At 38.8% G+C, this 17,145-nt stretch overlaps 1 protein-coding gene across 1 annotated transcript in view; it reads right to left on the bottom strand.

Moving 5' to 3' along the window:
* The window catches only part of LOC111147356 (BMP binding endothelial regulator), a 252,678-nt gene that overhangs the window by 88,560 nt on the left and 146,973 nt on the right, over positions 1 to 17,145 (bottom strand). Inside the window, exon 11 of the mRNA XM_022503357.1 lies at positions 17,031 to 17,076. Within this exon, the coding sequence (XP_022359065.1) occupies positions 17,031 to 17,076 (46 nt within the window). The remainder of the gene's footprint in view (positions 1 to 17,030; positions 17,077 to 17,145) is intronic.

The following is a 17,145-nucleotide window of genomic DNA, read 5'->3' as shown; positions in this document are numbered from 1 at the left end:
CCAGGGAGACCGGGCTAGGGAAATCACATGTAACAGGGCTGTCAGCGAAGATATTTTGCAAGAGGCCCTAACTTGTAGAAGAGAGAGGTTTGGAGATCAGAATGATTTTTCTCTGTAACAGCAAGATAGAAGAGGCCAACAAAATTTCATGACTAGGAAGATGCTTGAGAATTATGTGTTATATTTGGGGACATTTATATCATGAGCTAAAATAATTTTGAAACCTTGGCCCTTTTTCCTGGCACTTCAAGTTCCCTGTGCCAGATCCTGCAGGAACATTGAACACATGCACCGGAGAAATGGCTTGAAGTGAAAATCTCAGGGTCATACAAATCTGCCTAGCTGGAAAGGAAAAGAGCTAGAGAACACTTAAGGGACACAAAAGAATGTTGTAAGCTTATGTGTGTGTGTGCGCGCGCGCACGCATTTTTCCAGCAGACCCAGTGAAATGAGCTGCAGTCCAAATGTCCAGATGTCCAGTCACACTCTTCTGGAAAGCTTGTAATGATAGTCAGAACTAGACAAATGGACCGTTCTATAACTAATTTTGTTTGAGTATGTATAAGTCAGAGGACAGAGAGAAAAATTCCAATTTACAAGTAGTGGTACATTTGTTCATAGTCCTTTAAATCAAATCATCAAATGCCATTTTTGTTTTGGTTTGTTTTCCTTATATGTACACAATGTCTAAGCACAGAAAAAAAAATTAGAAGCATATAAACCCAAATATTAAGAGTAGTATTTTTTCTCTTAAGTAACGGAATTAAGTGTGACATATATTTTTCCTTTCATTGTTTATGTGTATTTATATTATTATTTACATTACATTTCATTATTTACAATGTCTAGGTATACTTTTAGAATATGAACATTTGTCTTAAAAAATGAAAAATACTGGACTAAAACACAGTGGTTTGATGTTATATACTTTAATAAGACCGCTATGAGAATTAAGAGAGTCAGGATGCTTCTAAAACTATAATTCTGATATTTTTCTCCTAACCTCATCAGGTACATGTATTTCTGCCATGAGTATATTTATTTTAATGAAATGCCTTCCTTCTGAGAGCAGTGATTATTCCCAAAACATCTGTCAAAGAAAATTAAGGGAAAATTTCACAATTCCACATTATAAAGAAAATAAGAGAAATCAAACAGACTCCAAACTCCCACCCCCAAAACACAACCAAACAACAACAGAAGAAGAAAAGTATCATTCATGGTTCTGTGACCAAGAAATAACCACTGTTTACAGTTTGGGGCTGGGTGTGTGTGTGTGTGTGCGTGTGTGCGTGTATGTGCACATGTGTTGTGTGTAGTTTAACACAGTTAAGATTATCTTATACATGTGGGGCGCCTGGGTGGCTCAGTGGGTTAAGCCGCTGCCTTCGGCTCGGGTCATGATCTCAGAGTCCTGGGATTGAGCCCCGCATCGGGCTCTCTGCTCTCTAGGGGAGCCTGCTTCCTCCTCTCTCTCTGCCTGCTTGTGATCTCTCTGTCAAATAAATAAATAGAATCTTTAAAAAAAAAAAAAAAAAAAAGATTATCTTATACATGAAATTTTATTTCCTCTTCACTTAATATGTCAGAAGATATCCCCCATCATTAAAATCACTTTGAAAAATAGAAAACGACTTCGGTCCTCAGTCTTTTACTTCTGCAAAGAGGATGGTCTCTCCTACTCATAGTACCACAGCACCACACAGATCAGCTCATGTCTGGAAACGTTCTAACCACAAGAAAGTCTACCAAATAAAAAAACCACAGCTTTAAACTTTTCTCAACACAAATCACAGGAAAAGGTCCTGTGGGACTCTGGGTCACTGGGCCATGCAGGGAACCCCGGGTGGGTAAGATTCACGATGATGTGCCAAGTTTGAGTCAAGAACCAGGAAAGGCTGGGATTAGACACACTGCCCTTAATACAAGCCCTGATGCTGCCCCTGCACACGATGTAAGCCTCTGACATAAAAAGGCTATGAGTGCCTCAGCAGGGACTGATCTTCTCCATGCAGGAGGCTCTGGCCACACGCAGAGGTGTCTCTGACAGCTGTTGCCCTGTGGGACCTGAGGGCCAAGAGATGCTCCACTATGTGGCACCTGGATTCCTAGAAGATTTTGCACTTTTGTCTTCTTATGTAAAAATTTAATCTAACTTTACTGTGTGAAGGGGGGGGCAGAAGAGGGGTTATGGGTCTCTTTCCACCAGTCTATAATTAACCAGATCTACATATGAAAAACTCATTTTTAAAAAGTTGAGTGGAGATACCATTAAGAATGTAAATTTCTTCTCACATATTTTCCATATAGTCACCAACTCTCAACAGAGGAGCAAAGAAAGCAGCCCCTAACTTCAAGATCTAATCTAAAATAAATCTAACTCCAATGTCATGGCTGATTTAGGACCTCCCCAACTGAGCCCAGTGCTACCCTATCTCTCACCTTTGCTCCTGGGGGAGGGGAGAAATGCATGCACCTGTCCCACACTTCACAGTTTCCAGCGCATGGATCCTTCACCTCCTGGTTCAAAAGCCAACTCCCCATAGCACCTTCCCAATGTCTCAGCCAAAGACATTTCTCTTCCCTCAAAATCCCCAAAGGCAAAACTGACTACAGAGCTCAAATTGTCTGGGACAGTCTATTTCAAACGCTCTATGCTATAGACACATGATGTTTTTCAGTTTGAGGGTTAAAAGTATTATCTCTAAACCCATCGCAGGCTTATGATAAATCAACTTCCTCCCTAAGTTATAGTTAGAATGTATCCTTAACTCCTAAACCAGGCTTTAAACCCTTATATGTAAACTTTGTTCTCAGTGCCTGGCACCCTGCCCTGTATATACATATATATTACATGGATTCATCTTTGCATTACTCATAGCGATGCCCACTCTCCCACATATGAAGTATCTGGAAATATTTGTTGAATGAATGGGTTAATTAATTAAAGAATACATTTTAGTAGAAAAAAATGCCCACACTAAATTCACTAAAAGGGATAGCTAATGACTAGCAGACAGCAAGTTATCAAAAGGATTTCTTACTTAATCAGTTAACTAATTGGAGAATTAATTAATGCTCTCAGAAAAAGGAATTAAGGCTGCAGATGAAATTAAGGTTGCTCATCAGCTGACCTGGAGATGGGGAGATTATCCTGGATAATCCGGGCAGGACAAACATCATCGTCCCCATAAACAAAAGAGAAAGGCAGGAAAATAAGTGTCCCAGTGACACAGTGCGAGGTGGACTGGACGTGCCAGCGCTGACTTCAAAGACAGAATGGGGCCTCAAGTCAAAAAGAACAAGGATGGGGGCGCCTGGGTGGCTCAGTGGGTTAAAGCCTCTGCCTTCGGCTCAGGTCATGGTCCCAGGGTCCCAGGGTCCTGGGATCAAGCCCCATATTGGGCTCTCTGCTCGGCGGGGAGCCTGCTTCCTCCTCTCTCTCTGCCTGCCACTCTGCCTACTTGTGATCTCTGTCTGTCAAAAAAATAAAATCTTTAAAAAAAAAAAACAAAACAAGGATGGCCTCCAGGTGCTGAAAAAGGTAGAAAACAAAACAAAACAAAACAAAACAAAAAAAACAAACACAGATTCTCCCCCAGAGCCTCCAGACAACCGCAGCCTGGCTGATACCTCGATTTTGGCCCATTCAGAACCATTTCAGCCTTCTGACCTTCAGAACAACATGTGTACCAGGTTTGTAGTAATTTGCTACAGCAGCAATAGGAAACTAATAAACTTGGCAATAGCCAAGAAGAGTCGCTTAAAGTGACCACTTCATGCTGGGTACCATGCCAGATGTTTTCCATATTTTCACTATTTCCTTTAATCCTCACTACTTCTCTGCACACTGTATTTTATCAACCTAATTTCTTAGCAATGAGTTCGGAGAAGTGGCCATGATACCCATGGTCACGCAGCCAAAGGCAGTAAAGGCAGAGTCCAACCCGGTCTCTGCAGCTCTGAGGCCAGTACCTTCCTCATGATCACTTGATGGTTCCCCTGATACCCTGGACCACAGTGTCCTACATGGCTGTTGTGAACTAGATGGGATCACAGAGCTCTTTGGGAATCTGAAGAAATGTGTAGCCACTCTTCTTTCCAAATGCACACAAGTGTATCCACTCCAATGCAGAGGTTCATGGCCACTCTGTCCCAAGACTGATCAAGGAATCCATCAACTTCCATTTAAGAATACTATCTAGAAGTTAGTTATAAACTATATTACATGGTTCTCTTATTTAATATTTTATATTTCATTTCCCCAACCTCATTGTAAGTTCCTAAATTCAGGGTCTGTACCAGCTTTTTATCCATTTCCTTTAGAGCACCCTCCAGAATTCTGGAGAGAGTAGTTATTATTAGTTTTATGTTATATGACTCCAGCAAATAGACATCCACTGTTGGCTAAAATAGGACTGAATAAGACTGTAACATACATATAAAACATAGATTTGTTGAAAAGACAATGTGAATTGAGTCCATCTATAGAAGACATAGAAGATGTAGATTTGGGGCTAGCATCGAGTAAGCCTTCTAGGCCAAAAGAGTAGTGTTTATCAAGCCACATGTCAGCCGGTATAAGAAGAGCAGGAGACTGATTGGACCAGAATTGGGAGTAACTTCGGGAGATGTGAGACACCCAAATTGTCTAAATAAATTGGCCTGAGATTTATTGCCAGCCTGAGAAGTTTAAATGTATTCCGAAGAACCAACATTCCTTAATGTGCTTCCTATGAAACATCAATCTTGCTTGCTGCTCTGCCAAAATAAGTAGAAAAAAAAAAAAAAAAGTCTGCAGCTCAAATTAGTTCGGGAGGTACTCCATACTCCATCACCCTCCTGAAAGTTTACCCTGCACATTGGCATATAAAGGGCTCTGCAAATTCTGCAGCAAAGAAACATATTTGAGTTTATTTGAACCAGCATTTCCCTCATGTATTTAATCACAGAGCCATGTTTTGAAAATATTATTCATCTCTTTTCCTCAGCACTAGCATTTTATAAAACAAACTTTGAGAAACTCTGAGAGACAGTGAAGGTAGCCGGTGTACGTTCTTGCAAAGGCCAGTGGCATGCGGGAAGGGCTGAAGGAGAAAAGACTGAGGTCAGTTGCAGGCAAAGGGATGAAGGTCTGGCTGCCATGGAAATGGGAAGGAACTTATTTATTAGAAAAACAATACAAAGAGACAATCAAGCAGACTTGATGACTGATTAGCAACACGGGAGAGAAATGCCAAGAGCATGAGAAATAACATTAAGGCCCCAAACCTGTGCAGCTGGGATAAAGGGGTGCCAGAATTCAGTCAACAGATAGAGGCTGGAAACAGCCAGTCATTTTTCCATCCAACTCCCAACCCTGACAATTAGGAGAATTAAAGGTAGCAACTGTTACTAAAATTCAAATGCAGTACTTTGAAAGAAGAATGTGGTCTCCAAAAAAATAACAAGCTGAGATTGACCATATCAGCATCTTGTCAAGAAGTCATATTAAGGTCCTCAGAAACCAGAAATCAGAAACCAGAATGAGAAAGGAACTATAGAAGGGGCTGTGGAGGCAGAGCCACGAGCTCACAGGGTGAAAAGGTGAAAAACAAAAGGAGAAGAGATACGTGTTCTAAGGACAGACGTGGAAGGGCAGAGCAGAGGAGTGGAATGGTGTCTGCGGCGGAGGCGGAGTACTCACCAAGAAGGGACTGTGATTAGAAGAAAGAATGACAGAGTTCATAAATTAAAACTCTGCATCAAAGGGAACTACATAGCGCAGGTTATGAGCCATTTCTCCAAACTCTAAGGGAAACCAAACCAAAACCACTACTTATGAAGGCTAGACCTTCAAGTATTGTAACCCAAGAGATGGGAGGGTAAGTGACCTCATAAATGTAGGTAAGTTTTTAAAAGGTAAGAAAATACAATAGCTCTCTAGCTGTGCAGAGAGAAAAGAAATTGGCAAACTTCATATATGTTTGGAGGCAAGCCTCTGAAACAAAAATGTAGTCAATGGAAAGCAATAGTTCTTACAAGTGTTGGCTTTGGAGTCTCATGGAGCAGAGTATCATCTGCCCTCACCCTATTTAACTTCTCAGACCCTCAGATCTCTCATTTGTAAAATAGAGCTTCTACTTCATGGATCATTTTGAGGGTTCAACGTCAGGATACATGGAGAATGTTTATCACAACATGGACTGACATGCGCTTGCATTCAATAAATCTTTGCTGGCAACAGGAGCAACTTTAGTGGCAACAGAAGTAACAACTTTCGTTGTTCTTATTTTGCTCATAGTAGATAGGACCTCCAGAGAGGAATAAATCTGCCTCAGTTTTCCATACAGTAATGTGTAATTTATTATACGGTATTTTCTACAAAGTATGATACTGGTTTCAGAGTCTCCATTGTCTGGTCATTTTGCTGTATTTTAGATGGACCGTTGCTAAGGGGTTTTGGTCACCAGTTTCTTCAGTCAAAGCTAGGCATATGCCCCTTTCTTGAAATTCAAGATGGCAAACTTGACTAAATGTACCAGATGGCTCATAATGAGTTTATATATCTCTTCCTATTCAAAACATATTCTTTCAAAATTAAGCAAGAAAGTAACTTTTAACTGAATGATTTAATAATGGTGCATTTATATTAAGAATACTTTCCCAAACAAAGATCCAGGGAGGCCAGTTAGAACAAATACTGGACTAGAAGGTTAAAAAAGAGAGAGAGAGCAGGTTCTCACCCAGTTCTTTCAGTTAATACTACCAGGAGCCTCAGTTTCCTCACCTGAGAAGTGAAAGGGCTGACCTCAGTATTAAGGTTCATCTACTTATACAATCCCATGATGCTGAAATGGTGATGAGTCTGAGTGACAGAGCAATTCTGCCCTTCTTCCTTATTCCTGGAGGAAATTCTATAGTTATTTCAAGTTTAAAATTACATGTATTTTAATATTGTAAGTAAGAAAATTTGGAGAGGCCTTCACCTTAGCATTGAAAATACCTAAGGTAGCAAGAAGCGGGGGATATCTAGAAAAATGAGTGGACATGGAAAACCAAGCCAGTTGCATTTGTCAGTGAGCACAGAGCATACCAACTACCATGGCTCCGCACCTGAGCAGAGGTGAAGGTGTCACCAGGAAGACAAAAACCTGGGAACTTGAGCAGGCATTTCTTCCAGGGTGGGTTGGAGGGAAATGGTCTGAAATTGGAAACTCCTCCTAACATCCTTCTCCAGCCTCTAATCCCTACCATTACAAATCCCTCCAGACCTTCTCTCCCCTTCCTAACTGCAAGGGTTATTAAACTGTACCAAATGACGAGTCAGGGGTAGACCTTCCAGCTGGGCCCTGGGGCCAGATTTCATTGTAGGAACTCGGGCTCCACACTTACTTTGGGTGTTCCTCTTAACCACTAGGCCTCAGTTCCTCAGCTGTGAAATGGAGCTCGTAACATTACTGACTCTAATAGGGCCATGAGGATCAAATAAATAAGATCAAATGAGCTAGCCCACGACAATGCTTAGACACAGCAGAGACTAAATAAATAATTAGCTGTTGCCGCTGCTACTGCTGTTGCATTTCTTGCCATTATTATTATTTGATGGTAATGAGGAGGAGGAGGATTGTTTGTTTTTTTTTTTTAATTTGACAGATAGAGATCACAAATAGGCAGAGAGGCAGGCAGAGAGAGAGAGAGGAGGAAGCAGGCTCCCTGCCGAGCAGAGAGCCCGATGTGGGGCTCAATCCCAGGACCCTGGGATCATGACCTGAGCCGAAGGCAGAAGCTTTAATCCACTGAGCCACCCAGGCGCCCCAAGGAGGATTGTTAACTAAATAGTCAGAACTTAAGGAGTACTAACATGGTAGGAACCACAATAGGTGGTGGGTAAAAGATGACCCCGAATAACCTCAGGCTCCTCTTTCAGTTTTGTGTCAACCCACAGACAGAAAACTTAAAGCAACAGTACCCCTTAGAACAGAACAGCATATAAAACAGAAAACAAACTGGTGTCCTCACACCCCTTCCAATGCTGCTCCCGCTGGTGGGGGGGGGGGGGATTTCCTAGCCACTATGTGTGACACTGTTGGGTTTTATTTGCCACTTGTGTCTGCTGGTTGGGCCTCGGGAGCAGTGACAAACCCCCACCAGATGCTAAAGCAGAAACTTCAGTGGCCACTTAGCTTAACACCTCCTTGGCAGGGCTAAAGTCAACACCACAAAGTCTTATTCTGCAAGCATCTTGAGCTCTGGTTTCAAATTTCCTTGCTTTCCTGAGTTAAGGACAGATCCTTGGTGTTAAGGGACCTGGAGTTGCTTACAGTCTTGGGGGCCAGAAACCTTGTTCAAACACAGAATTACTAATTTGCAGAACCTGTGTCAGTGGAGATTTCTCATAAAATGGGCCCCGGGGTCATAGTTTTGTTAAATTGTTGTTGTGTTCCCCCTCCTACCAGCACTCTTTAATTGGAGATACCTGTAGACATGCCCGGGGAGTTAAGTAAGATGTGCCCAAACCAGCCAGGGCAATTCCACAGCACCCTTGATGAGTGCACACAGCAGGCAGGGGTCCTCTCGGGAGCAGGCACACCATTGCGGTGCACAGCTGGAAACTAACCCTGGGGGCGTTTAAAAAGTCACCTGGCAACTGTGAGCCTCCTTGCACCCTGAGTTGCTGAAATCTCTTATTTCCCGTTACTTGTGGGACATGTAGCTGAGGTTATTTCAATTAAATGTACATCTGTGCTCAGTATACCCTACCCACCTCTGTGTTATGTAATCGTGAGCTTCTGTTTTGAGTTGGGACTCTGATGGTCAGGACTAATGTGGCTACAGGCATAGCTCAGCGAATCTATGGGTCTGGGTTTGCGCATCCACATCTGGGCTGCCTTTTGCTGCCTCTGGTCTTGTACATGGTGAAGAGATTAAATTCTCTCTCATGATCAACATCTCTCTGTCTCTCCCTACCTCCATACTTCCCTTTCTCCCTCTACACACACACACACACACACACACACACACACACACACATGCACACGCACACCTCTTATCAGTGAAAACTTTGCCACTAAGTATTATTTCCATGTCTGAAAACAGACATTCTGCCAGCGCAGAATTTATTTGATTCAGGTCTCTCTGACTGGGTGGTTTGGTCGAGATCTCACCTAATGCTTGCCAACTCACAGTAAGATAACATTTTACTTAAACCAAGGGCTGCATGCACAACAGACAGTGGCTTTCTTGGCACGCAACTCGCAGTCCTGTGATGCCCACCCCAGGCAGAGTGAGAGTCGCTCTAGGCTAGAGCTCTTACTTTGGCAAGAAACGACATTTGCATGAAAGCTTTATAAAGTTTGTTTAGCTTACTTCAAATATTTTATTTTAAATAAATCACCCAAATCAAATTTAATTCTTTTCATTTGGACAAAGGGAAAGAGAGAACATCCATGTTATTAAAAGACAACAATGCTTCTCATTCTTCCTTCAGGTCTGATTTTAACATGAGGTCTGATTTTTATTTTTGTCAATTTTAATAGATCATAATTGCCCTTTCAGATCAACCCCATAAAGATGGCACTACCATGGGGAGTACAACAAATTTGAGCTTCAAATCTTGCTTTCCACCTACTGAATTGTAAATTATCACTATCACTGACTATTGCAAAGGGAGGCCTATAGGAATGTTCTACACATTTACTTCAAGTTTCCTCTTTGCTGTTCTTTTCAGAGGTCTGCAAGAGCCCCAGACACACTACCAAGACAGACTAACCCAGTCGACAAGGCAGTAATTCTGTGGGGTTTTAGAAATAGACAATCCGATGTCACCTCTGCTGGAAATAATGTGACATTCATTTAACAATAACAGGTAATAAAAGTAAGTTGTAGAGTATTTAAAGCTGTATAATCAATCCTTTTCATCTGCATATGAAACTATATATGTATCTAAGTATTTATTCTTGCCTCCTTCCAAAAAGAATTGGGGGTAACTCATAGGCATACATACTAAACAATTCAAAATACATAAGGGTAGACATATAAGATGAAGTCAGGAATAAACTTATTACTCAAAAACTGCCTACCATTAGAGGTGGGCTACAAATTTATTTCTAGCTTCCTAGCAACTAAAGCAAAGATGGTGAATTTTAATCAATCAAGATTAATTATGCCTTTATCATTTTTTGTAGGGCTAAGCACTGGAAATGCAAACACACTCAATTACATCCAAAGACTTCTGGTCTGCCATTTTTTACACCAGCTCTGGGCTCCTATTTCATCTACTCACTATGTGTTGAGAGTAAGTTACTGCTACTAATACCACAGGTGTTTATTTCTGCATTCACCCATGCTGTTACCTCTGTGAGGAGTACCAATGGTTCTCAACCATTTGTCCTGGGGAGAGGGGTACAAATCACCCCAGGAGACATCTGGCAATGTCTGGAGACACTGTTGATTGCCATAATCTCTGGGAGAGAAGTGCTACTGGCCTCTAGCTGGTAGAGCTTAGAGACGTGGCTGAACATCATACAATGTGCAGGACGTAACCCACAACACAGTCAAACTATCTAGTCAAACTATATAATACTGAGGCTGAAAACTCTGCAGCAACTAATGGGGTGTCTATGGGTGTGTGTGATTTTGTTTGAATAAGACAGAAATGAGTCACTTTTCTGTTTTAGAAAACACTAGCCTTAGTTTGTACTTCAGCTTTCATTGGTCTGCTCTAGAAACCCATAGGTCAGAAGAGCTTTTGTAATTGACAGAGTAGGAAAAAATGAGACCACGATTTGTTCTGGATCCTAGATATTATGCCAAAGGAATTTCAAAATAGGAGATCTTTAGGCCATAGCTAAAGGACTTCAGAATAAGTCTACCTGTATATATTAGGAAAATCTGGGCACTGCTTAAAAAAATTGGAAGTCATCCCATCTCTTAACTCAATCTGAATAAATAAACCTTGCCAATAGAATGTGTTTTACAGCACTGATGGAAGAACTGCTGGAGAGCAAGAGAAAGTAAACAGATGGAAAGAACACCAAAGGAAATTGAGAAATAGCCATCTGATGATATCATGCAGATTGGACCAAGAACCACATGCCTGGGCTCTTCCTGCACTGACCTGCTGGATGCAGGTGCACAGTCAATGGTCTCCCTGGTACCCTAACAGCTGGGTGATTTTCCCCCTTGCCAACTGCCTCTCTTAGTGACAGAAGTCAGGCTCATTCCCATATTTTACAAATACAATAGTTAATATGGTTGATTAAAAACTTGCTTTGATTTTGTCATGCCCATCCTACTTTTTTCTTTTTTTCTTTCTGATAAGCCACCATTATTCTAAATATGAAAAGACTAGCTCAGAGTGGATAGACTAATGATGAAATGTAACTTTTCTCTCAACTATCTCAGTAATCTTCACCTTCATTCTTGTAACATAAAGTTGGATAATTCAATCTTTGAGGTGTTTCTGCACAAGAATGGTCATGTTTTTACTAAACTGATAAGCAGTGATCCTGCCTGACAGCACTGTGATTAGCAGATGTAACCTCTCTGCACTCATGCAAACTGAAAAGGTAAATGAGAAAATCTTAAGAGTTCTTTGAACTCTGTGTCTACTTCAAAATAATTTCTAGAGAAAAGCAAACATCTTCACTGACTTGAAGACAGAGGAGAACCTTATCAATTTAAACTCTACTCTGCTCATCCAGAAAGGAATGAAGCTGGATGTGGCCTCCAAACCATCCATAAACAAAGTTTCCTCAGAGAGTATCTGGGAGGATGATTAAATGTAATAATTTATATACTGTTTGAAATCAACTGGTGTGTTAATCATAGGTAATTCTTCCTGCACTAACTGCTGGACTCAGTACTGAGTCATACTTGGTTGGCTTCCTTTGAGTTATTTTATATACAGCATCCTCTTTAAAGAAAAATCATTTTGTAAAATCTACAGTTTAATTTTCATTAATTCAATCAACATTTTTATCCAGTGTATAATATGTAATTATTTAATGACTCTCAGTCTCAAAAAATAGTGAAGCATAAAAATAATAAATATATTTATTATATCTCATATACATATCTATTGTCCAGATAAACAAAGCCAGGATAACTTTTAGCTATATGATTTTAAACATGTGGATGAAAAAACTTGTTTCTACATGAAAGCTGCTTTCAACCCACCATCAAAGCCCACTTCTTTAAGGCTAACTAGTTCATAAAATACTTTCTAATAGATTTCATGGCTTTGTTAATCCTGCTTATACAATGGAACTAATTTGATAATGACAGTACTAATACTACTATTTTGATGAAACACTTCAGAAAGCTATCTGCCTACAAGAGATAACAAGAAACTCACTTCAGAATTAAGGACGCACACAGACTGAAAGAACAGGAATAGAAAGATATCCCATGCAAATGGAAATGAAAAGAAAGCTGGAATAGCTATGCTCATATCAGACAAAATAGACTTTTTAAAAAAAGATTTTATTTATTTATTTTAGAGAGAGAGAGCACGCGCGAGTGTGGGGAGATGCAGAGGAAGAGGGACAGCAGACTCTGCACTGAGTGCAGAGCCCCACATGGGGCTCGATCCTATGACCCTGAGATCATGACCTGAGCCAAAATCAAAAGTTGGATACTTAACCGACGGAGCCACCGAGGTGCCCCCAAAATAGACTTTAAAACAAAGACTATGATAAAAGGCAAAGAAGGGAATTACATAATGATAAAAGTATCAATCCAGAGAAAAGATATAACATTTTTATGTCAATGTTGTTTATTTATATTAAGTGATTTATTAAATTAATATATATGCACTCAACATAGGAACACCAAAATATATAAAGCAAATATTAATAGAACTAAAGGGAGAAACTGAAAGTAATACAATAATAACAGAAGACTTTAATATCCCATTTTCATCAATGGATAGGTCATTCTGACAAAAAAAAAAAAAATCCATAAGGAAACATCAGCCTTAAACAACACATTAGACCAGATGGACTTAATAGATATGCAAAACAAACCATCCCAAACCATCAGAATACACATTCTTCTCAAGTGCACATGGAATATTCTCCAGGATAGATCACATGCTGGGCCACAAAGTCCCAATAAACTAAAAAAAATTGAAATCATATCAAACATCTTTTCCAACCACAATGGTATGGAACTAGAAATTAATTACAAGAAAAAAAAGGGGAAATACAAAAACATGAAGACTAAACAACATGCTACTAACCAACCAATGCGTCAGCAAAGAAATCAAAGGAAAAATCCAAAAATAACTAGAGACAAATGAGAACAGAAATACAGCATACCAAAATCTATGGAATGCAGCAAAAGTGGTTCTAAGAGGGAAGTTCACAGCAATAACGACCTACCTCAAGAAAAGAAAAATCTCAAATAAACAATCTAACTTTACACCTAAAGGAACTAAAAAAATAAGGACTAACAAAGCCCAAAATTAGAAGAAGGAAGAAAATAACAAAGATCACAGTGGAAATAAATGAAATGAAGACTAAAAATAAAACAAAAATGATCAATGAAATTAAGAGCTGGCTCTTTGAAAAGACAAACAAAATTGACAAACCTTTAGCTAAACTAGCCAAGAAAAAAAGAAAGGGGAATCAAAGAAATAAACATAAATGAAAGTGGAGAAGTAACAGTCTCAGAGAAATACAAAGGGTGATAAGACACTACTATGATCAATTATATGCCAATGAGCTCCTAGACATCCTGGAAGAAATAGACAAATTCCTACAAACATACAATCTTCTAACACTGAGTCAGGATGAAATAGAAAATCTGAATAGAGAGATTATTAATAAGGAAATTGAAATAATAATTGAAAACCTCCTAACAAACAAAAATTCCAGACCAGATAGCTTCACTAGTGAATTCTACCAAATATTCAAAAATTTAATACCTAGTCTCAAACTTTTCCAAAAAAATTGAAGAGGAGGAAAAGTTTTCAAACACATAGCTAGCATTACCCTGACACCAAAACCAAGTAAGGACACCACAAAAAGAAAATTACAGGCCAATATCCTTGATAAACATAGATGCGAAAATCCTCAAATCAAATGCAATAATACATTAAAATCAAGTAGGATTTATTCCAGGGATTCAAGGATGGTTCAATGACCACAAATCAAGGTAATACATCACATTAACAAAACTAAAAATACAAATAATATAATCTCAATAGATGCAGAAAAAGAATTTGACAAAATTCAACATGCATTTATGATAAAAATGCTCAACAGTGTATACAGAGTGAACATACCTCAACATTAAGACATATATAACAATCCAACATGTAATATCATACTCAGCCATGAAAATCTAGAAAATTTTCTTCGAAGTACTACCCAAAGCAATTAAGCCAGAAAAAGAAATAAAAGTCATCCATATCAGAGAGGAAGAAGAAAAACTCACTATTTGCAGATGACATAATATTATATACATAAAGCCTAAAGAATACACCAGAAAACAATTAGAACTAATAAATGAATGTAGTAAAGTTGCAGAGTATAAAATCAATATACAGAAACCTGTGGCGTTTCTATACACTAATAACAAAACATCAGAAATAAATTTTTTTTAATTTTCACTTATAATTGCATCACAAAGAATAAATATCCAGAAATAAGTGTAACCAAGGAAGTAAAAGACCTGTACACTGAACTATAAGTCACTGATGAAGGAAACTGAAGAAGACACAAATAAATGGAAAGATATTTCATGCTTATACATGAGAAGAATTAATGTTGTTAAAATGTCCATCCTACCCAAAGCAATCTACAGATTTAATACAATCCCTATCAAAATACCAATAGCATTTTTCACGAAACTAGAACAAATAATACAAAAGTTGTATGGAACCACAAAAGACCCCAAATACCCAAAGCAATCTTGAGAAAGAAAAGCAAAACTGAAGGTATCATACTTCCTGATTTCAAGCCATACCATAAAGCTCTAGTAATCATATTTTTTGTACAAAAACAGAATATGGATCAAAGGAATAGAACTGAGAGCCCAGAAATAAACCCACACATATATGAACAATTCATGTATGCAAAGGAGCCAAGAACATACAATGGAGAAAGGACAATCTCTTCAATAAATGATTGCAAGAAAACTGAACAGCCACATGCAAAAGAATGAAAATAGACCACTATCCCACTGTCTTTCACTATACACAAAAATTAACTCAAATGGATTTAAAGACTTGACTGTAAGACCTAAAAACCACAAAATTCCTAGAAGAAAACACAGGCAATATGCTCCTTGACATCCATCTTAGTGACATCTTTGTGAATCTGACTCCAAAGGCAAGGAAAACAGAAGCAAAAATAAACAAGTGGGACTACATTAAGCTAAAAAGCTTCTGTGCAACAAAGAAAACCATCTTCAAAATGAAAAGACAACCTACTGAATGAGAGAAGATATTTGTATACCATACATCTGATAAAGGGTTAATGCCCAAAATATATAAGGAACTCATACAACTCAACAACAAAAACAAAAAAACAAATAACCTTATTAAAAAAATAGGCAAAGGCTCTGAATAGACATTTCTCCAAAGATGACATCCAGATGACCAACAGGCACATGAAAAGATGCTCAACATCACTAATTATTATGGAAATGAAAATCAAAAAACTACAGTAAGGCATCACCTCACACCTGTTAGAATGGCTATTATCAAAAAGACAAGAAATAACGAGTGTTAGAAAGGATATGGAGAAAAGGGAACCCTCTTACTGTTGGCGGGAGTGTAAATTGGTGCAACCAGCATGGAAAACAGTATACAGATTCCTCTACCCTATGATTCAGCTATTTTACTTCTGGATATTTATCTGATGAATACAAAAAGTCTAATTAGAAAAGATACATGTACTTCTATATTCATTGCAGCATTATTTACCATAGCCAAGATATGGAAACAACCTAAGTGACTGATACGTGACCAGATAAAGATGTGGTATATTTATACAATGGAATACTACTTAGCCATAAAAAAGAATGAATTCTTGCATTTGTGACAACATGGATGGACCTTGGGGGTATTGTGCTAAGTGAAGTAAGTCAGATGAAGAAAAATAAATACCACATGATTTCACTCCTATGTGTCATCTAAAATAAACAAATAAACAAAATAAAATAAAAACAAACTCAGAGATACAGAGAACAGATTAGCGGTTGCCAGAGGGGATGCAGATGGGGGAGGCTGTGTGTGAAATGGATGAAGAAAGTCAACTCTATGGTGATGGATGGTAATTAGACTTGTGGCAATTACTTTTAGTGTATACAGATGTCAAATTATAAAGCTGTACACATTAAGCTAAATGAATAAATAGAAGAAATATTAGTGGTCTCAAAACCATATGAATTTGAAATGGACAAAAATGGCAATTTGCTAGTCCTATGTCAACATGTGGGGCTAACATTGAACTTGTTGCTATACTCCACCTGAGTGAGAAGTAGTGCAGTCTCAGCCAGCTTTCAGACTAAGCCTTGTTAGAGAGATCCTTCAAAAACTCAGTTTAAAAATAACAGGATGGTCAAACGATTGTCAGTCTAAAGACCTCTGTTCACTTTGCCAACAGGAACACCGGATGTGCACAGGTGAAACGGTAAAGAGGGTGGGTGGGAGGAAAGTGTAGCTGTTTGGTTTAATAATGACAGAAGGAAAATCCCTCCCAGATTACGTATAGTGTTTGTCTTACTGGATATCCCCTTAACTGCTATGACTACAGATGCTATTAGTTAAAATGCATATTAAGCTATCTGGTCCTTCTTAAAACCTCATCAGACCGTTCAACTTCTAAATTTCTATTAGCAACAAATTCGAATGGAAACACCTCAATTTTGTGCTTCTGTGAGAGGGTTACAATTGACTTAAAGTTTCTGGAGGAAAGTGGGGTGATCCCATGCCATACCAAAAGACATAAAATGTACAAAACCTTACACCACCATTTTTCCTGTTGAATTATAAAGTGTGAAACAAATATTAATAGCAATTTCCAAAGGAATAAACTTACTTTCAGTGCAAATAGGACAGCATCCTTTTCTGTTGAGAATTTTACCCTAATCAAGAGGGGGGAAAAAAAACAAATTTAATGTTAAGAAACAGGGTCTGCTGAGGACAAAACTGTT

The sequence above is a fragment of the Enhydra lutris genome, unplaced genomic scaffold (genome assembly GCF_002288905.1).
Source record: "Enhydra lutris kenyoni isolate GAN:26980312 unplaced genomic scaffold, ASM228890v2 scaffoldscaffold16, whole genome shotgun sequence".
Classification (NCBI taxonomy): Eukaryota; Metazoa; Chordata; class Mammalia; order Carnivora; family Mustelidae; genus Enhydra; species Enhydra lutris.
Note: the sequence above shows the minus strand (reverse complement) of the source record. Positions and strands in the feature narration are given on the sequence as shown.